This window comes from Myotis myotis, unplaced genomic scaffold (genome assembly GCF_014108235.1).
Source record: "Myotis myotis isolate mMyoMyo1 unplaced genomic scaffold, mMyoMyo1.p scaffold_m19_p_7, whole genome shotgun sequence".
NCBI lineage: Eukaryota > Metazoa > Chordata > Mammalia > Chiroptera > Vespertilionidae > Myotis > Myotis myotis.
This window is the reverse complement of record NW_023416379.1, coordinates 21,061,105-21,083,276: the sequence shown is the minus strand read 5'-3', so window position 1 is coordinate 21,083,276 and position 22,172 is coordinate 21,061,105. Positions and strand designations below refer to the sequence as shown.

General features: G+C 40.2%; 1 protein-coding gene across 1 annotated transcript in view; it reads right to left on the bottom strand.

Annotated features, from left to right (window-relative positions):
• ENPP3 (ectonucleotide pyrophosphatase/phosphodiesterase 3) overlaps positions 1–19,535 on the bottom strand; it is an 85,546-nt gene extending 66,011 nt beyond the window's left edge. The window contains exons 1-5 of the mRNA XM_036317281.1: positions 19,475–19,535; positions 18,398–18,576; positions 14,884–14,959; positions 5,516–5,638; positions 3,401–3,526 (exon numbers count right to left, since the gene is read on the bottom strand). Coding sequence (XP_036173174.1) covers positions 3,401–3,526; positions 5,516–5,638; positions 14,884–14,959; positions 18,398–18,576; positions 19,475–19,535 — 565 coding nt within the window. The remainder of the gene's footprint in view (positions 1–3,400; positions 3,527–5,515; positions 5,639–14,883; positions 14,960–18,397; positions 18,577–19,474) is intronic.
• Between the last annotated feature and the right edge of the window lie 2,637 nt (positions 19,536–22,172).

Below are 22,172 nucleotides of genomic sequence, written 5' to 3'. Positions count from 1 at the left end.
AAAAGGGAGAACCTAGTTTTAAAGAATATATCAGCCTGTTACTATGTATGGAATGTATTTAGATCATACCTCAGACAAGCTTTTAAATAAATATTATGAGACAATCAGAAAATATTGAACACAATGGATATTTGATGGCAAATTATCATCAACTGTATTTTAGATATGTTAATGATATTGTAATTTTGTTAAATTCTCGTTGTTTTTAGATACACACTGAAAATATTTATAGATGAATTATATTAACTCAAGAATTTGCTTCAAAATAATCTAAATTTTGGGAAAGGGGTTGGGGGAAATAAAACGTATATTTTGTTAAGAGAAACAATCCAGCCCTGCCCAGTGCGGCTCAGTTGATTGAGCATTGATCCATGTCACCAGTTTGATTCCTAGCCAGGGCAACATGCTCAGTTTCAGACTTGATCCCAGTAGGGGGCCTGCAGGAGGCTGGCAGCCAATCAATATTTCCCTCCCTCTCTCTCCCTCTCTCTAAAAATCAATAAAAACAGCCCTAGCTGGTTTGGCTCAGTGGATAGAGCATCGGCCTGGGGACTGAAAGGTCCCAGGTTCAATTCAGGTCAAGGGCACATGCCAGGGTTGTCGGCTCAATCCCCAGATTGGCTGCAAGAGGCAGCCAATCAATGATTCTCTCTCATCATTGATGTTTCTATCTCTCTCTCTCTCTCCCTTCCTCTCTGAAATCAATTAAAAATAATAATAATAAATAAATAAAAATCAATAAAAACATTTTAAAAATAAAAATAATCCAAAACTTGAAAATAGGCAAAAGGAGGACTGATCAGTAAATTTCATTTCAATATCACACTGGAAATTATCTAAAAAGCCCACACATGGGTTATCCAATTACCTAGGACAGTGGTTGGCAAACTGCGGCTCGCAAGCCACATGAGGCTCTTCGGCCCTTGAGTGTGGCTCTTCCACAAAATACCAACTTCTGTGCATGGGCCACGAAGTTTCAATCGCACTGTACGTGCGCGCCTGCACGTGGTATTTTGTGGAAGAGCCACACTCAAGGGGCCAAAGAGCCGCATGTGGCTTGTGAGCCACAGTTTGCCGACCACTGACCTAGGAGTAGATACCTTTATCTAGCTTATTTTTACCATTCACTTTACAACTCAATAAGGATAGCAGTTAACTGGTAGAACACTAACGGCAATATAACTGATTCTTGTTTGATAGCAAATAAATTGTTCTATAGCCCTAGCTGGTTTGGCTGAGTGGATAGTGTTGGCCTGTGGACCAAAGGGTCCCAGGTTCAATTCCCATCAAGGGCATCTACCTTGGTTACAGGCTCCTCCCCAGCCCAGGCCCTGGTCCGGGGCTCATACAAGAGGCAACCAGTCAATGTATTTCTCTCACATTGATGTTTCTTTCTGTCTTTCCCTCTCTCTTCCACTCTCCCTAAAAATAAATGGAAAAATCCTCAGGGGAGGATTAACAAAATTTCTTTTTTAATTATTCTGTAGAAATGCAAATCATTTCTGTTCCATCAAAAGTTATAGTTTTACTCATTTTATTCCAACATTCTTTCAGTCTCACATATACTTAGTCTCTTTTTGAGCCAGCATAACATCCTAGTTGGTTATCTCATTAATGCTTTAATAAATCTTTGACATGTTCACTTTTTCTCATGAGATTCATGTTTTTATCTTTTTTCAAATTATACTGTGTCATTGAGACAAGATTGGCCAGGAGTGGATCATTGCTGAAGCTAAGTGATTAACATATGGGAAAGCATCATACCATTCTCTCCTTTGTATGTTAGACATTTATCATAAAGTTCTTTAAAATTTTAAACATAAAAAGTGACCAGCTAGTTTCATGCACAAAAATTATTAAAATTCCCTTAAATAATTTTCTGAAGGTATAATTTTGTCAAGGTTAACTTAACATCTTTAAATATAATCTGTTCATTCTTAGAGTGAGAAAACATTTACTTTTGTTTAAAAAATAAACTAAAATGATTAACTGGTAGTAATGGTAAATTTCAACACTTCTCAATTATTGGTAATGATAAACTTTAACACTGCTTCTAACAATCACTTTTGTTTCTGTGAAATTGTATATATGCAATGAACTCAGTGGAGAAATTTTCCACATGATCTGAGGATTAATCTTAAGATAATACTTAAGAGTTACAAAACTGGGTTTGAAGACAGGAGAATACAGAGGTGACAGACAATATGGTCAGTGAACTTATTAGAGAAATAAGTATACTAGAAACTATACCTGCCTTTGCAAATTTAGAGAAAGTTTTAATGACACAATATCCACTACATCAAACACTATATCAAAATATCAAACAATTATTTAAAAACAGAGTTCCCATTTCAGGTTTATATTTTCCTTTCTGATTGCCCTTTTTAGCTGATTTTCAATTATATTTTATGTAAAAACTATTAGTACAAAAATCTATATTCTATTAGGGTATTATGTAGTTAATGTTTCTACTTCAAAATTTTCCTCCTATTTAAAAAAATCAGACTTCAAATTATCTCATTTTTGTCTAAAAATATCAAAGTATAAATTAACCCAGTTCAGTATGGTGTTATGAAAAAGGGGTTTATGGCTTGAAGCAATTTCTTTCTATGTTTATATGGGCATTTTTGTAAATCCCATCAATTTTCAAAGGGATTGGTGATTTAAGGAAAAAAATTGAAATTAGTTATAGAGTGGCAAGCAGGTGAAATCAGGAGTTGAATAACCTGGAGTCAACTGAAGCCAAGTTGAATAATCTTGGCTTCAGTTAATTCCTATGAGTCCGAAATAATTTAACAACTCAGGACACAGTTGTTTCAATAATAACTGGTTTACTCTACCTGGTTGGCTCAGTGGATAGACCGTTGGCCTGTGGACTGGAGGGTCCCAGGTTTGATTCCAGTCAAGGGCACATGCCTGGATTGTGGGCTCAAACCCCAGTAGGGTGTGTGCAGGAGGCAGCCAATCAATGATTCTCTCTCGTCATTGATGTTTCTATCTCTATCTTCCTCTCCCTTCCTCTCTGAAATCAATAACAATGTATTTAAAAAAATAATAATAACTGGTTTAACAAACTGATAATTGGGTCAAGTCACCTCTTTCATGATGTCTGATCCATAGGATCTGCCATATAATGTCTCAAACCACACATATGTCTAGCTTAGTCATTGGACTGAAAAAGACCTTGCCTTACAGACAAATATAATACTGGAAGCTTTCTCTTCTTTCCTATAATGTCTATGCTATGTAGTGCACAAAAAACATTTTTTCCCACAGTGGACACATTTTGTCTTCTTTTCTATATGGAGTACTTCTCTGACTTGTTTCAATTTCTGTAGCCTAGGCCAGCTCTAGGGTCACTAATCTCACAGAGGAAAATGGGTCAGCAAACTCTGCTCACCTTGGCAAACACTCTTGTAGTCAGCACAGCAGTCCTTCCTCTGCAAACAGTCATCTGAGCAAGAGCAAAGGCTGGATTCCAGTCTGCTCTCCCCACAACGAAATTTATTGCACGTCCATATTCGAGCTGTAAAATTACACAATTTGGTTCTGAGCATTTAACTTATTGTAAGTACTCAATACCAAAATTATAAATTCCCTGCTTTTTTCCCTGTATTACTGCACAGTCAAATTCTTGGTTTATCAGCATTCATCAATGAAAATACATAATAACCCTGGCTGGCATGGCTCAGTGGTTGAGCATCGACCTATGAACCAGGAGGTCATGGTTCGATTCCCGGTCAGGGCACATGCCTGGGTTGCAGGCTCAAAACCCAGTGGAGGGTGTACAGGAGGCAGCTGATCAATGATTTTCTCCCATCATTAATGTTTCTATCTCTCTTTCCCTCTCTTTCTTCTCTGAAATCAATTTTTTTTTTTTTAAAAAAAGAGGAAATTACATAATACATATGAGGGGCAATCCACCACGTTTCTTCATTTGGTATGGTTGGCAGATAGAACTCAAGCTTTATAAGCTGCAGCTCTGCTCCATTTGCAGATACATCTCTGAGTTTGGAGAAACTCTTAACAGAAGTAACAGGAACACAGTCAAATCCATAAGAACACTAGAAGCCCAGCACATGAAATCTCACAGTCCACTCCCCCTCCTGCCGGCTGCCCCGCCCCTCTCTCAGCCCCACCCACCCACACTGGTCTTTGGTCATTTCAGCATTAGAGCCACAGGCCTTTTATAATATAGATAGGCAAGTCAGGGAACCTCCCAGCTGAGAGTGACAGAAATAGTAGACCAGCTTTCCACTGTGCTGCTGGTGCTCTCCCAGACTAAGCACTTACGTATGAGATATAGTTTAAATAAATCCCAGTGCTAAAAACAACAAGGCTGGACTGAAGTTGCTTCCTAGTGACACCTGCTAGGAAACAGTGACTAAAATCAACGACAGGCCTGTGCTTAGAAAAATGTGTTGAATAGGTGAGTGCTGTGTGCTTCCTTAAGCATTGCGTTCTCCATTCCCCATTATTTAGAAAGAAATGATTTTTGGAGATTAAGTGAAGGGAATACAAATCTTACCTATGCTAAGTTATTCCTCCCCCTCTTGGCCTTTTCAGAAGGCATAATAGAAGGAGTTCCACTGTTCTAATCTTCCCTCTCCTTGAACCACTAGACCCCCACTCCCCACCTTCCCTGATTTCTTATAAAATTAAACAGTGCAGACTTCTTCTTCCACCTTGAGAACAGCGTTTCTCAAGTTGTGTTCTATGGAAGGAACTCTGGCATCAGCATTGCCAAGGAACCCAACTTTCCTAGTAACTCTGATGCACCCTGAGATTTGAGAATGACTACAAATGAAACTAAACAAGATAACAAACTTTAAGTCACAGCAAAACTCCACTGAAAGTTATGTAATTATATAGCATGTCATCTGCTGACAATGGCTATTCCTCAACCTCCATTAACTAAAGTGTGGACTCTGTATCCCTGTAAAAGGGGAAAGGACAACAATAGACCTTGTATACAAGGTGTTATGGGTTGAATTGTGTCCATCTCCCCAAAAAATGAAAGTTCCAACCCCCATGACTATGAATGTGATCTTACTTAAAAAAGGATTTTTGCAGATAATCAAAGGATCATTAGGATGGGCTCTAATCTAGTATGACTGATATTCCCAGGAAAAGGAGAAATTAGGACACAGAAACACACAGAGGGGGACTGAGAAAATTCAAGGAAAATGCCATGTGAAGATAAAGGCAGAGTTTTGAATTTTCCTGTCCCAGCCTAAGGCTTCCAAAGATTGCCAGCAACTCTCAGAAGCTAGAACAGGGTTATGGAATGGGTTCTCCCACTCAACCTCCAAAAGGAACCAACCCTGTCAACACCTAGACCTTGGACTTCTAGCCTCCAGAGCTCTGAGAAAATGAATTTCTGTTGTTTAATCCACCCGGTTCCTGGCACTTTGTTATGGGAGTCCTAGCAAACTAACACACAATAGTCGAACATTTGGACGTGCTAATGATAGCACAACCAACATGATAATAAATGTACGCTGGGAATTCATACTTGATTCCACACAGGTGTCTGCAAAATCCCAGCAGCAGTCGCCTCGGTCTTTACATCCCACATCGCACCGGCAGCCATCCAGAGCTCTGTATGAAGAATCAAAGCATTTCTTCCTGCAGCTACCTGTAGAGTGGAGAAAACAAGGAGACCAATGCTTGGAAGTTATTCACTCTCTCATAGCTAGATGGTGGAAACACACAGAAGTACCTCGCACAGACTAGGACAGACAGACAGATAGATAGTTTTTCTTCTATGATCTGTCAGTTCAGTGATAAGTAATGAATAATTTTTCCCCAGTACCCCATTGAGGTTCCAAACTCAGAGACACCTGGTACCTTTTGATAAGGGTAGAAGGGACAAGCAGAAGCTAAAACACAGTGGAATTGATTGAAAGTGTGGTTATGGACAGTAACTACATCCATCCTACCTCCCACTACAGAATAGAAGGATCATAATCTGGAGGAATTTAGGAGGAATAGAGACAGTAGACATAGAGGATGGCTATGATGGGAAAAGATGAACAAGTCCTATTCTTCAATGCCAAACAGACAGTTACCAGACATTTGAGCATAGGAGAATAACACCCACCATAAAAGACAAAGACCACGCAGTGCCCTCGGCCGTCCCAGATCTGTCTCTTGCTTCAACAGTGTTTGGACGGAACAGACCCAGGGACGCCCCTTCTCCCAGCCTCCGGCCACTCTCCTGCGTCTTATCCAGTCACCACCTTCAGAACCACCTCCGGGACCAGCCAACAAACTGGGTTTTCTTTTTCTACCTTAACTCCTTATTGCCCAACAACCAGCAGCTCCCTAATTCGTCAGAATTAGTCCATTGAGGCGGAGGCTGCAGTCAACCGCCTGGCCAGCCTGCCTCTGCGGGCCTCCCACACCTACCTCTCTCTGGGCTTCTATTCCCACCAACAATGTGGCTCTTAGGGCGTGGGCTGCTTCTTCAGCGCATTGGTGGAGAAGAAGCCGAGGGCGCTGAGCGTCTGTTAAAGATGCAAAACCAGCACAGAGGCCTCATCCTCTTCCAGGACAAGCTGAAGCCTCCCCAAGAGGAGTGGGCAAAACTCAGGGCGCCATGGAAGCTGCCCTGGCCTTGAAGAGGAACCTGAACCAGCCCTTGTGGAGCTGCCGGCCCTGGGTTTCGCCTGCGCAGACCCTCAGCTCTGGCGCTTCCTGCAGAACCACTTCTGGGGTGAGGAGGTGAAATTCATCAAGAAGATGGGTAACACCTGACTCACCTCTGCAGGCTGCCGCCCCCAGGCTGGGCTGGGTGAGTATCCTTCGAAAGGCTCACCCTTAAGCACCACTAGGAGCCTTTGGAGTCCAGAGGCCTCTGAGGGGCCCCTCTGCATCCCCCTGGGGTCCAGCTTTTACCTGAGCCTCTCCCTGAAACACTAGCCATTCCTTTAACCACCCTAAGGCCTCTCCCATGCATTGGACCAAATGAAACAATAAAGCTTTTTGCGTCAAAACAACACAAAAACAAACAAACAAAAAAGACAAAGATCAAAACAAACAAGAATAAAAAAGAAAGGTTTGGTTGAAAAGGCAACAACACACACATATACATACACATGCACAGCTAATATTGAGATCCTCAGAAAAGAAAATATTACATCCATGAAATAAGAAAGAAAGCTACAATTTTTAAAAGAGAGATAACATTCAAGCTGCTCTTGGGAATAAAAATGTAAGGGCAGAGATTTTTAAAAAATCCAATAGAAAAGTGTGGTAGGCAGAATTATGTTTCCTAAAAAGATTCCATGCCTCCCTGACTGGTTTGGCTCAGTGGATAGAGCATCAGCCTGCAGACTAAAGGGTCCCAGGTTCAATTCCAGTCAAGGGCATGTACCTTGATTGCAGGCACATCCCCAGTAGGGGGTGTGCAGGAGGCAGCCAATTGATGATTCTCTCTCATCATTGTTGTTTCTATATCTCTCTCCCTCTCCCTGCCTCTCTGAAATCAATACAAAAAATATATATTTAAAAAAAAAACAACAAAAAACAAGGAGTGCCAAAAAGTGAAAACAAAGAGTATGGAAATGATGTTATTAAAGAATCATAGGGAGAAACCAAGATGGCGGCATAGGTAAACACCAGAAATTGCTGCCTCCCACAACTTCAAAAATACAATGAAAAGACAAAACGGACATCATCCAGAACTACAGGAAGGTTGGCTGAGTGGAAATTCTACAACTAGAAGGAAAGAGAAAAGCATACTGAGACTCAGAGGAGCTGCAGAAGTAAAGTGCAGAGGTACGGAGTCTCGAGCGTGCATGGAAAGGGGCTGGCACCTGAGGAAGCGGCTATCTTTTTGAATCGGGAGGGAGTCACAAGCTCCCGAGTGCTCTGAACTTCAGTTCCTGGAAGTCTCTGGGGGCCCAGGACTCATACAGAGAGAAACTGGACTGTCTGGCAGGGGGCAGAACTCGGAACTTGAGGGTGGCTTTCTCTCAGAGGTGCTTGCAGCAATTACCAGGACACTGAGACACTGAGACGCTGGGCCCCTTAGGGCAGGGCTGAGGATCAGCCATAGCTGCTTGCTCCGCCCTGTTGATTCCCTGAGACCCTGCCCCACCCAGGCTGCAGCAGAGGCTTTTGCATAGGAATGCCCTGGCCCTTTGTAATCTGAAAACTACCTAACAAATTGCAGCTGGGCCAGACAAACCCAGAACTTCCAAGAGAAGGCCCAAGGCCCCACAGCAGCTTGCATTGCTTCACAGCTGGGCCTCATCTGGGCACCTCCAAACCCCAAAAAAGGAAGGGGAATCTGCAGATCTCTTCGTAGCTCCTGCTGGGTAGCCTCAGGCAGAGGCTAAATTAGCACCTCCTTAGATCCAAGAGCCAGTGGTCAGAGTGGGACCATCCAGATTACAACTCCTCAGATCCATAAGGGACACACTCAGGGGGCAGACTCAGTGAGCACCAAAGCCCCATTGAAGCAAGTCTTGCCCCAGAAGGGTGTCTTCAGCACAGAAGTTCTCCCACTGTAGACACAGCTGATTCTCACAGCCAAGTGGCCAGGAGGTCAATCTCTCCCAGTGTTACCTACAACAATCAAGGCTTAACTACAACAAGACTGTGCACAAAGCCCACAAAGGGGTGCACCAAGAGTGTCTACCTCAGGTAATTGGGGAGGCTGGGCCACTGGGCCCTATAGGACACCTAGCACAGAAAGCCACTCTATCGACACAGCAAAGCATAAAAAAATGCGGAGACAAAGAAACAGGACACAAATGACAGAAATGGAGGAAAGCAAATGACTCGATATAGAGTTCAAAACCATGGTTATAAGGTTTTTCAAGAATTTTCTGGAAACTGCCAATAAATTTAGTGAGACCCTGGAGGATATGAAAAAAGACCAACTAGAAATTAAGCATACTCTGACTAAAATAAAGAATAATATAGAGAGATCCATCAGCAGACAAGAGGATCCCAAGAATCAAGTCAAAGATTTGAAATACGAAGAAACAAAAAATACCCAACTGGCGGGGGGGGGGGGGGGGCGGGTAAGAGATCAACCGAAGGACTTGTATGCATGTATATAAGCATAACCAATGGACATAAGACACTGGGGGGTAGGGGAGGCCAGGGGATTGTCAAGGGCGGGGGGGGGGGGGGGGGGCGGGGAAAGGACACATATGTAATACCCTTTGTAATACTTTAAGCAATAAAAAAAAAAAATACCCAACTGGAAAAACAAAAAGAAAAAAGAATCCAAAATATGAAGAGAGTGTAAGGAGCCTCTGGGACAACTTCAAGCGTACCAACATCCGAATTATAGGGGTGCCAGAAGAAGAGAGAGAGCAAGATATTGAAAACCTATTTGAAGAAATAATGACAGAAAACTTCCCCTACCTGGTGAAAGAAATAGACTTAGTCCAGGAAGCACAGAGAACCCCAAACAAAAGGAATCCAAAGAGGACCACACCAAGACACATCATAATTAAAATGCCAAGAGCAAAAGACAAAGAGAGAATCTTAAAAGCAGCAAGAGAAAGACAGTCAATTGCCTACAAGGGAGTACCCATACGACTGTCAGCTGATTTCTCAACAGAAACTATGCAGGCCAGAAGGGAGTGGCAAGACATATTGAAAGTGATGAATAGCAGGAACCTACAACCAAGATTACTTTATCCAGCAAAGCTATCATTCAGAATAGAAGGTCAGTTAAAGAGCTTCAGAGATAAGAAAAAGCTAAAGGAGTTCATCACCACCAAACCAGCATTATATGAAATGCTGAAAGGTATTCTTTAAGAAGAGGAAGAATAAAAAGGTAAAGATAAAAATTATGAACAGCAAATACATATCTATCAACAAGTGAATCTAAAAATCAAGTGAATAAAAAATCTGATGAACAGAGTAAACTGGTGAATATTACAGAACCAGGGGCATGGAAAGGGAGTGGACTGACAATACTTGGGGGGAAAGGGATGTGGGGGTGCAGGAGGAGACTGGACAAAAATCATACACCTATGGATGAGGACAGTGGGAGGGGTAAGGGCAGAGGGTGGTGTGGGAACTGGGTGGAGGAGAGCTATGGGGGCGAAAAAAGAGGAATAACTGTAATAACCTGAACAATAAAGATTTAATTTAAAAAAAAAAAAGAATCATATTATAAAGTTTCCCAGAACCAAAAAGCATAAATTATTACCTTAAAATTGCCCACCAAGCCCTAACCGGTTTGGCTCAGTGGATAAAGCATCGGCCTGCAGACTGAAGGGTTCCAGGTTCGATTCTGATCAAGGGCATGTACCTTAGTTGCGGGCACATTCCTAGTAGGGGGTGTGCAGAGGCAGCTGGTTGATGTTTCTCTCTCATCGATGTTTCTAACTCTCTATCCCTCTCCCTTCCTCTCTGTAAAACATCAATAAAATATATATATTAAAAAAAAATTACCCACCTAATTTCCCAGGGCAAAACTCGTACCAAGGGTTCAACAGGAGTAAAGAAATCTTGGAAACTCCTAGAGAGTGTTAATGAGCAAATTCATAAAGGATCACAAGTCAGAATGGTATCAAATTTCTTAAAAGCAACACTGTAAGCTAGAAGACAGGAAAGTAATGTCTTTAAATTTCCAGAGGGGATTTATATTCATCTTAGAATTCAATATCTAGCCAAACTATCAAGTACTAGGTTAGGATGACGAAAATGTCTTTAGATTATCCAAAACTCAAGTTATATGTTGCACACATTCTATTATAGAAAGCTAATGAAGGATGTTCTTTAGCAAAATGAGGCAGTAAAAGGGAAAAAAAAAAAAAAAAAAAAAAAAAACAGAGGGAAAGATCCAAAAATACAAGATCTAGCACAATGGAGAGGCTATGGAAACACCAATCATAATACACCAAACAAACCAAGAGAAAAACCAACACTAATTAGAGCAGCAGGATAGAGAAATAAAAATCAAAATAAAAGTTAGCACTCTATATCCAACTTTACACTGCCAAAAATGAGAGAGCTAGATAATTTCAAGGACTGATCGGGATGTGTGGTGAAGGTAAGGTAGGCTAGAAAGCAATCTTCTGGGATTACTTACCCAAGGTAAAGTGCAAAAGGAATTCAGTTCCTGAGTATATGACAAAGAAAACCTCACACAGGTCTAAGAGAACCTGCAGAATTTATGTAGAATTAAGGTATTAAAGTCAACCTGAATTTCCAGCACTCGGAGGGGGCATAGGTCAAATGGCATGTTGGATACAAGTCTAAAAGGACTACATAGTAAATAGACAGACACATATGAATAGATGCACACATAGAAATGTATTTATTTATTTATCTATTTTTTACAGAGAGGAAGGGAGAGGGATAGAGAGTTAGAAACATCGATGAGAGAGAAACATCGATCAGCTGCCTCCTGCACACTCCCTACTGGGATGTGCCCACAACCAAGGTACATACCCTTGATGGGAATCAAACCTGGGACCCTTGAGTCCACAGGTTGATGCTCTATCCACTGAGCCAAACAGGTTAGGGCCACACATAGAAATTTAGATGAATCTTTAAAAATGTTCAATAAAAAAGTAAGAAAAAAGTTTATGTATCATTTACATAAAAGGCCTTTACATTTTTACATTCACTCTCCTCCTTTGAAAAGTGTTCCATACTTGGCTTCCAGGATACAACAGTTATGTGCCTTTCCTCCCACATTCTTGGCCACTTTCTTCCTAGTTCTCTGTGCTTCCCTTTTCTCCCTTGTCTCCTCAATCCTTTGAGTTTCGTGTACCCCCCATCACATTGTTTTAAATCACACATATGATGCTGATAATCACCACACTGTATGTCCATCTAAGACTTCCCTTCTAAAGCCAGCCTCATATATCCAACTACCTACCTGGACATCTAGTAGGTACTTCAAATGTAACATATCCAAAACTGAGCTCCTAATTATCCTCCCCAAACCAACTTATTCTAAAGTTTTCCCCAACTAATTACGAAAATGCCATATTTTCAGAAGTTCACGACAAAAATCTTAACTTCATTCTTGAGTCCTCTCTTTCTCATTCTATATCCAGTCTGTCAATAAAATCTATCTACCACACAGCCAAGATCTAGAAACAGCCCAAGTTCCCATTGGTAGATGAGTGGATAAAAAAGCTGTGGTACATTTACACAATGGGATACTATGCAGCTTTGTAACAGCACAGATGAACCTGGAGATGATTATGCTAAGCAAAATAAGGCAGTCAGAGAAAGACAAATACTGTATGATATCACTTGTATGTGAAATGTAATGAGCAAAATAAACTGCCAAACAAAATAAAACCAGAGGCATGGATACATGGAACAGATTGGCAGATGTCAGAGGGGGAGGGGGAGGGAAGGGCTGGATAAAAGAAGGTGAAGAGATTAGCCAAAGAGATGCATATATATTCTTTGGCTAATCTCTTCACCTTCTTTTATCCAGTCCTTGGACTCAGACTCTTGGACTCTTTTATCCAGCCCTTCCCTGTGGTGAAGGCCAGGGGAGGATGGGGTGGAGGCTGGGTAGAGGTAGGCAAAGAGGGAGAAAATGGGGAACATCTTTAATAGTGTCAACAATTTAAAAAAAAAAGATATTCAAAATCCAACTATATCTCACCAGTTACAATGCTACTACTATCCTAGTCCAAGACATAAAGCTTGTCTGTATTATTGCAGTTATTTCCTAATAGGTCTCTACTTCTCATGGTTTCACTCTGCCACTTACAAATGATATAACAGCCTAAGTAATCATGTTGAAAAGCAAGCCACATCATGTCATTCTCTGCTCAGAACCTCCAATCACTAGCCATTACACTCAGAATGAAAGCTGAAGACCATACTTTGACCTTCCAAACCCTGTTTGACCTGGCTCCTCTTTGGTTGATCTCATTTATGCCTACACTTCCTCTAGTCCTCTTAGTTCTAGCTCAACGTTCTCCTTGTCATTCTTGAAATGTACTTGCCAGGCAAGCTACTGCTTTGTCTTTGCACTTATTTTCTCTTGCCTGGAATGTTCTTTTACAAAGTATCTTGGTTCTCCTTTAGCTCTTTGCTTAAAAGTTATTTCACACACATGCCCCACCCCAGCCTGACTCAAAAATAACTCATATTCCCCTTTAAAGCTTTTTTTTATTCCTTAGCACTTTCCCTAATCATATTACATATTTTTGCGTATTTATATTTTATCGTCTTCCATGCTAGAATGTAAACTCTCTGAAGAATTATTGTTTTCTTTACCACTGTATTAGCATTACCTTAATTAGAATAGTACCTAGCACATAGTCAGTGCTCAATCGTTAAAGAACAAGTAAAAAGTATGAACAAACTCAAACTAGAAAAACTACTTTAAAAATTCACACTAGCCCTAGCTGGTTTGGCTCAGTGGATAGAGTTTCAGCCTGCGGCCTGAAGAGTCCTGGGCTCAATTCCAGTCAAGGGCACATGCCCAGGTTGCTAGATCCTCAGTAAGGGGCATGCAAGAGGCAACCTATCAATGATTCTCTCTCATCATTGATGTTTCTCTCTCTCTCTCCCTCTCCCTTCCTGTCTGAAATCAATAAAATATATATTTTTTAAAAAACCTCACACTAGAAAAATATATTGCCCATAAAAAGTGTGTTAATTGGAGCATAAAATGGTGAAAATTGTCCAGGGTTGAGGATTAGGAGAGAGAGTGGTGCAAGAATGAGAGCTGAGCATGTGAGGGACGCTAACCAAAAGGAGCTTGAGTTACATACCAATGCCCTGAGTGGGAGGGGGAAGGGAGGGATGCCACATAAGGGCTGATAGACTGAGGTAAGAGGAAATGAATATGAAACAATGACTCTGGGAAGCTGGACAGTAGGTGTCCTAAAAGGAGGAAGAGAGTCAAAGAGCTGGAGATTTTGTTCAGAGATTAGTATATATATACCTCTTGCCATTAGATTGCACTTTGTGGCGTAAAATAACCAAGAAATGATGCCCACCTTTGTGCACTAACATCAGAATAATACTGCTGAAATGGCCTGCCAGTGTTTGTTAGATCTAAGACTGGCACTGTAGTACAGAAACAAAATAGCCAAGAGACCAAGAAAAGACAGTAATTTTGCAGGTAATGTCCACCTCTTCAGTTCCATGTGTTGCCATGTTACCATGCTACTAAGTGTTTGTTAATTCTTAAGTGAAAACACAACTGGAAAATTGTCATCTAACCTCACCAAGAGTCTCCCTCATGAAGAAGTGATAAAACTTTCCCCACTGGAGTCAAAATAGAAGTTAATCAATCAAATTAAAAGCAAGATAAATTATCTAACATTTAACTTTGTATTTCCCCTTAGTAAAAGTACCAAAACAATACACAACAAGATTGTGGAAAGCACTTTTTATACAGTCACTTGTAAATCACTTATTTCTGTTCATACTAATGAGATATGGCAAGAGATGTGAGGTGTTTTGATATTTTTGGAAATGTACCTCCTACTTTTTCTTTGCTTCTTAAGAAAAAATATTGTGAAGCTTTTATTTCAGGAATGTGGCACTGCCTAACCAAAAAAATCATGAGATTTCAGGGGTGGAGCAATTCTCATGTGACATCAAGATTCAGGAAAGGTGGTAGAAGGTGCTGGGAAAAGCACAACAGAGATTATTAGATATTAATATCAAAGTCCTCTATGAAGGTAAGGAAACGTCAAGATAAAACACAGGAATGATATGACTCTCAAAGAGGCAGAGGGATGAGGGCAAAGTGTCAAGTCCAGCAATGACAGGGAATAAGCTAAACACAGGGGTGGGAGTGGGGAATAAGGAGAAGCTAGGAAAGTGCTACCTGTAGCAGAGAGGAGACCCAGGGGAAGAGGGTACACGTTTTAACAAGTGAAGGTGAGGAGAAAGAGGAAGTAATGCTGAGGGCTGTACCTTGCTCGTCTAGTTGTCTGAGCCCAAGCTTCAGGCCTAATCCAAGTGTCACAATCACCAGCAAAGCGAGAAGAACCTATTACAGAAAAATGAAAAGTGACCTTTACAATTAAAAAATATATATGCAAAGGTCCAGACAACCGCCTCCCTCAGTGAATTTTAAGGGCACACAGTGTTCTGGTTATGCATGATACCAGATCCAACCCTGACATAATTTTATTTAAGGCCTGATAATAAGAAAGGTTTGGGAAGAACTTAAAAATGCCATTTATTACAGATCTTTAAATGTAAGTACATTAGTCCTAGTTGGCTTCATCCCAAATTGAGTGAAACGCACGAAACCAAAGGAGCCATTTACCTTTGCCCATTTTTCTTTCTTAACTGGATAACTACTTGAAGACCATTTACCTAAAAACCTTCCAAAACTGTGAAATTGTTAACTACCTCATTCCTATGTGCAGGTCTTTCCCCCCACTCTGTCCATCAGAGGACAATGAGAATATTAAACACATGTAAAAATACAGTGTCCAAATAATTAGCTGGCATATAATCTGCTTTGCTCTTCAGCTCAAGCAAAAATGATTTAGGGTAACTTGGAAGATGTGTGACCAAAGATTGTGTATAACATTCATTATCACTACTGCTGACAAAGTTCTTCAATGTGGTGGACTTTATGTTATGACTAGAGTTAAACTGTTATATAATTAAAGATAATTATATAATTCCCACTCTTCTCTTTCCCCATCCACTAAGTTTAATGGTTAGCATGCTGGATGATAGAGCCTGAATAATGTATCCTATATAATAAAAGGCTAATATGCAAATCGGCCAAATGGCAGAACGACCAATTGCTATTAGGTGCACTGACCACAAGGGGGCAGATGCTCAACACAGGAAGAGCTTGGCTCATGGCTGGCAAGCACAGCAATGGTGGTGGGAGCCTCTTTCCCTCTCCTTCCCCCACTCACCCCCCCCCAGTGCAAGAATTTCGTGCACCAGGCCTCTAGTATCACCATAAAGACTTTGAATACAACAGATGCACAGATCACATAAGAAATTCTTTTACAAAACAATACACTTTTTAAAAAATCATTTTTATGAAAAAAACAACAACACACATCAAAATTTGCTTAGCTAGTGAAGACCTACATAAACTATTGGATTTTTATTTTTGGTTTGAATTCTGAAAATCAACTGAAAAATTAATATATCTAACATTTACAATAGAAGTGAATTCAACAATTAGGAAAATACATTAAAATATTATGAAAACAATTCTCATATGAAGTCTCCAAGTTCATCCAAGGGTCAGTAACCTTATAGCTGGTTTTCTATCAGTGCAGAGGATCGAACAGAAACAGTCATTAAATAACATTAGCACCCTAACTGATTGGACTCTGTGGATAGAGCATCAGCCTGGGGACTGAAGGGTCCCAGGTTTGATTTTGGTCAAGGGCACATGTCTGGGTTGCGTGCTCAATCCCCAGTGAGGAGTGTGCAGGAGGCAGCTGATCCATGATTCTCTCTCATCATTGATGTTTCTATCTCTCTCTCTTCCTCTCTGATATATATATATATATATATATATATATATATATATATATAAAATTAGCATTTAGTCCCTTGTTATGATGCTCAAAGCCACCAGTGACTGAGACGAGGAATACTACAAAGAAGCAAAACACTGGGAAACTTTCCTATGGTAAACCTCATCCATCATAGATTTACAAGTAACATATTTCCGTGTACCTCTTGTCTGTAGTCGCTGGCAATTCAAACTAGCTGGTATGAACAACACCTAACTGACTCTGCACTTGCTCTGTATATTTATAGCTTGCTCTCTGCATTGCTCTGTAAGCTCCTCGAGAGTAAGGAGGTTCATTTTTAATCTCATGTAATTATTTACTCTAATTATGTAATTCTGAGTAAGCTTCTTGATATTGAAGTATGTGTGTATCTTAAACATCTTGTGCTATCTACAAAGTGGAGCAGGGATTCCAAAAATTACTGAGAATCCAACATTTGGCTTTACCTTGGCTGAATAAAGAGTGCTGGAAACAGTAGATACCCTAAAAAACTTTTCATGAAACACGTTGAAATTTGGAAACATTAGGGTACATTTGAAACTGTAATTATGAAGTATTAAGCTTTTATTATATGTACTAGTAAACCACTAGAAGGATACAAAGGGGTGTAAATGATGCGTAAGTTTTGTTCCCAAGGAGTTTATAATTTCCTGAATGTATAAGATATGATAAATATAAGAGCTAAAAAGAGTTGCTCCGAAGTTCCCAGAAGGATAATGAATAAAGTATTTTGAGGATTAACTTCATTATAATCCCTGGGTTCAAAGCTTACACGCATTGTTTTACTTATCCCTAGCGACAATGCTTGAGTGACGGAGAATGGTGGTGTTATTAACTAAAGTAAGGAACTTAGGGGAAAACAGCAGCTGGGTAGATGTGGGAAAATTATGCAGCTGGTTTTGGCTGAGGAATGAGGACCCAGCCAGCAGGCAGTTGAAATTGTGTGACAGAAACTCAGGGAGAGAGCAGAGCAACTCTTAAAAGGATGAAAGAAGATAAAATTGTCTAAACATCTTTAGGTAGGATTTGACTGTTTACATTGAGAAGAGTTCAATCAAGATAAGAAGAAAAGTCAATAAAATGGGAATTTTAATGCCACCATGGAAACAAAAGGAAAGAATAACTTGAAATAAGAATTAACACTCAGCCCTAGCTGGTTTGGTTCAAAGGATAGAGCTTTGGCCTGCTGGCTGAAGGGTCGCAGGTTCGATTTCGGTCAAGGGCACATGCCCGGGTTGCAGGCTCCATCCCCAGTAGGGGGCTCGAAGGAGGCAGAGGATCAATGATTCTCTCTCATCAATAAAAATATATATTTAAAACAAAAGAAAACACTCAGCAACATCTATGTACTGTTGTTATAAAGGCTAAAGAGCAGGACAGAGGAGGAGTGACTTTGGAGGGGTAACTTCAGTACAGAAAAAGCAAAACTAGAGAACAGGGAATGGTTGAGCCATGAGAAAACCAAGGCAATAGACAGAACTCCCCTTTTCCTGAAAGTTTGATGGAAAAAAGGAAAGAGAGTGTAATAAAATCAAGAAAAGCTTTTTCTTTTCCTTTTTTCAACAAAGAATGTAAGATACAGTAATTTTAACTTCTCACTTTCTGGTCTTAAAATATTCATGCAATAAAAATGCAACTTGGGAAGTAATTGTACTGTATTCATGCTAAAAGAAACATTGGAAATTGTTCTGCCACAGATCCCCCCTTTTTAGGTTGATCAAATATTCATTTGTTGTTGCTCAAATTTTTTACTTGTTAAATATGATTAAAAATATTAACTGCCTTAGAGCTCTCTTAAAACTGAACATAATTACTTAAAACTTCACATTTAAATAGTAACACAAACAAATAAATAGGGAGTATACATTTAACGTTTGACACAAAGCTACAATAAAGTAAAATAAAAGTAAGAAACAAATAGTACTTACAATACAAATTATTTTATATTTCTTAACAGTGCTCTTCTTAACAGTTTCTTCCATTGATAAAGTCAGCAGAGAATCCAGATTTTTAGCTGTGTAAACCTGTTTTAGCAGAAACAGATTAGTCCTCCCTTTTTCTAGTCTGGCAAAGAGAGCTGTATGAGCTATGAGTGACTGACTTTTAACTGCTTGGGAAGATCACAGCCTGTTAGTGATTGGACAATCAAGAGAGAAGAAAAAAGTTGTGATAACAATAGTGTTGAGATAAGGAAGTTTATTTCCGGTACATTTCAGATAACTGTGCATTCTCTTTTTGTTTTGTACTAAAAACACAAAACAAAAGGCCTCCTTACAGAAATTCCAGGGAGCTTCAATACTGACATAAATTTTATGCCATGGTTGAAAACTAACATTAAAAATGTGCTCTAACCATGGTAGGAATTCCAACTCTGCTACACCTATGTAGAGTACTTAATTTATGTCTTGCATTTTACAATGGTCCCAATTTGGCATGTTTTATGCACATTATCTCATGTCCCTTACAAACTTATTATCCTTATTTTTTTAGATAAATAAAGTAAGGCTCTGATTGTTTAAATTATGTAGCTTATATATCCCAAATCAAATATTTACTGGATGCCTGAGGGGAACTGGAATGCAAGTCTTTTAACTCCCCAGATCCAAGTCCATTTTCACTAACGAGTTAAACAAACTACTTTATTATTTCTATAGATACATGCACTTATGCTGAAAGAAGCTAAATTACTAGCAGCACAGCGAAAGAGAGTTCTAGTACAGGGCGGGTGTTAAGTTCTTACAGTTTGACCCGAAGGCAGCAATTCTGAAAGTGTGATTCCAAGGAACATTAGTCCTATGCCACACTCCTTGGTCAAAGAGAGCTTGAGAACCCTTTTTTAAAGTGAAGATTAGAGAAGTACTGTAGGCTTCAGTACATTCTTTGGAAAACACTATTCTAAACTATTCTGACTCTAAAAGGAGTGAAAAAATTAAGACTCTACCCTAATATACAGTGATGTACAAATCTTAAGGATATTTCTAAAAATCATGTCTAAATTCCTTTACCTGTAACTGGAGTTTTTTCTGTGATTTCTCCCTTAGGGAAAAATCTGCAGCCTAGAGCCATGTTTCCTTTTATGACTGTGAGGGTTTGTGCTATTCTTTCCCCCTTCACTTCCTCGGTCCAGAATTCCTCCACTCACTGCACCTACAGGCCTAACCAGTGGAAGCATCTGCATGAGTTACCGCAGCAGAAGGAATTCCTCTTAAAGTTAGAAGATTTTATAAATATAATCTAATTCAGGGTCTTGCAAACTTCTTTCCTTGCACACAATGGACTATCAGGACTTAAAAATCACAAATCTGAGTGTTGACCCAGGAACCAAAAGGTCACTGGTTTGATTCCCCGTTAGGGCACTTAAAAAAAAAAGATTCCTCCATATAAAAATCACAAATAAAAACGTATTTGAACACCTTTGGCTAGTGGTTCTCTACACTGGGTAAATTTGGAAGCACCCAAAGTAGTTCCTTTTTTCTTTTTTTTTAAATACATTAAATAACTTTTTTAAGTTCTGAAGTCCAACCTCCACTGCAACTGAATTGGAATTTTCTGGAATTTTGCGTAAGGCAGCAGTATCCTGTATAATAAACAGCTAATATGCAAATTGTCCTCTCAACTGGGAATTCAACCAACCGGGAATTCAACCAGGGAGCGGGGCAGCCGGCCAACCACCTGTGGCCCCTCCCCCCACATCGGACCCAGTCAGGGCTGGCTGGCTGGACCCCACCTGTGCATGAATTCGTCGTGCACTGAGCCTCTAGTTTTTTTAATATTCCTCCAAGTGATTTCATATGTAGTCAGGTCAGTCTGAACACTTTGCTTGTGAACTTTACAGGTAAGATTAGAGGATCCCAGGGGCACTTGGTCACTTGCCCAAGATCACCTTGGTTAGTGGTATCTCAGAAGTGAGATTTCACCAGGTCTTCAAGCTTCCACTTCAGGGTATTCTGTTATTATTGTTGCGGTTGTGTCATTACTAATGTTTTGAAGAAAGATCAAGCTTACATTACAATTTGAAAATTAGGAGATTACTAACATTTATGGCTTTTGCTTAGTCATCTGACATATGCCTTCAATTCTTCTGTGTTTCTGGGTTCTAATTGCCCATTTGCATTTATGACACTCTATCTAGTCTGCCTTGACTCTGGTTCCCAGTGCTCCTACTTTTATCTTCCTTTGTGCAATGGTTAATTTTGTGTGTGGACTTGGCTAGGGCCTAGTAACCAGTCATTTAATCAAGCACTATTTTGTAGCTGTGGTGACATCTACAATAAGTAAAGGCAATTATCCTCAATAATTTGGCTAGGCCTTATCCAATCAGTTGCAGGCATTAACAACAATAACAGCCTGGCCAGTGTGGCTTTGTGGTTGAGGGTCAACCTATTAACCAGAAGATCAGAGTTCAATTCCCAGTCAGGGCACATGCCTGGATTACCAGCTCAGTCCCCAGTAGGCAGCATGTAGGAGGCAGACAATCAATGATTCTCTCTCATCATTGATGCTTCTCTCTCTCTCTCTCTCTCCCTCCCTCCCTCCCTGAAATCAATAGATGCCGGGGTCCAGCCCCAGCGGTCCAGGGGTTCCCAAAGGTCTGGACGGAGTCAGCAAAGAATGTTTTACACGGAAACAGCGTTCAGAACTCTCTAGCTCTCTTTAGTCTCCGTGGATCTTCCTGTGCCTGGCTGAGGCCACAGAGAAAGATCCTGAGGCAAACTGAGCCTTTATTTTATAGTCAGAGGTAAACAAGGTAGTGGTTTCCATAGTTACACTGTTCTTGTGAGTTTCACTTGTTTTTGTTCTTGCTGCACTTCCCTCAGCCCATTAGCTTCCCAGGTAAGATCTAGGGAGCGTTATAAGGTCAAGCCTAGTTATGCTAAGAGGACTGTGCCCTCTAAGCTGGGACTTGTTTGTGACTTTGCCAACAGGTCAGACCGAGGCTTAACCCTATATTGGCTCCCCACAAATAGAAAACACATTTAACAGAGCAATGGGTTTACCAGAGAAAAAGAAATTCTGCCTCAAGACAACAGCATGAGCCTGCTAACCTGCCCTGTCCTGTGGGTTTGGGACTTGCCAACCCAGCCACCACCATCAAGTAAGCCAATTCTTCTCCTTCTCTTGCTTTCATTTCTATCTCTATCTCTATCTCTATCTCTATCTCTATCTCTATCTCTATCTCTATCTCTATCTCTATCTCTGTTTCTCCTGGTTCTCTTTTTCTGGAAAACCCTGACTAATATACTCCTTGTATGGCTTCTCACATTTTTCCTTTTCTTTTTCTTTTTTTTTTTTTTTTTTTTTTTTTTTTTTTTTTAAGACTTTGCCTCTTTCTAACCTCTTCACCTTATTTGGACTTCCAGGATCTATTCTCTTGGTTTCTCACTGGCTTCTTGCTTTTCCACTTCACGCCTTGATATTTCCTGTAGTAACTTGTATATTTGGACTCCAGAATGCTTGTTATCTGATACTGTAGCAGCACTTGGAGATGTTGCTGTCACTGAATTCTATGCCAGCTCTGTTTACCAGGGTACCACTGACTCTGGCTCTATATTTTTACTCTATAATTTATTACCTCCCACACAGCCAGAACATCCCTCATCCCGACTGAGCCCTGAGGACACACACACACACACACACAGACAAACCAACAACACTAAATCACTAAATTAGAAAGTCATAGGACCTCTGATAAAATCTTATCTC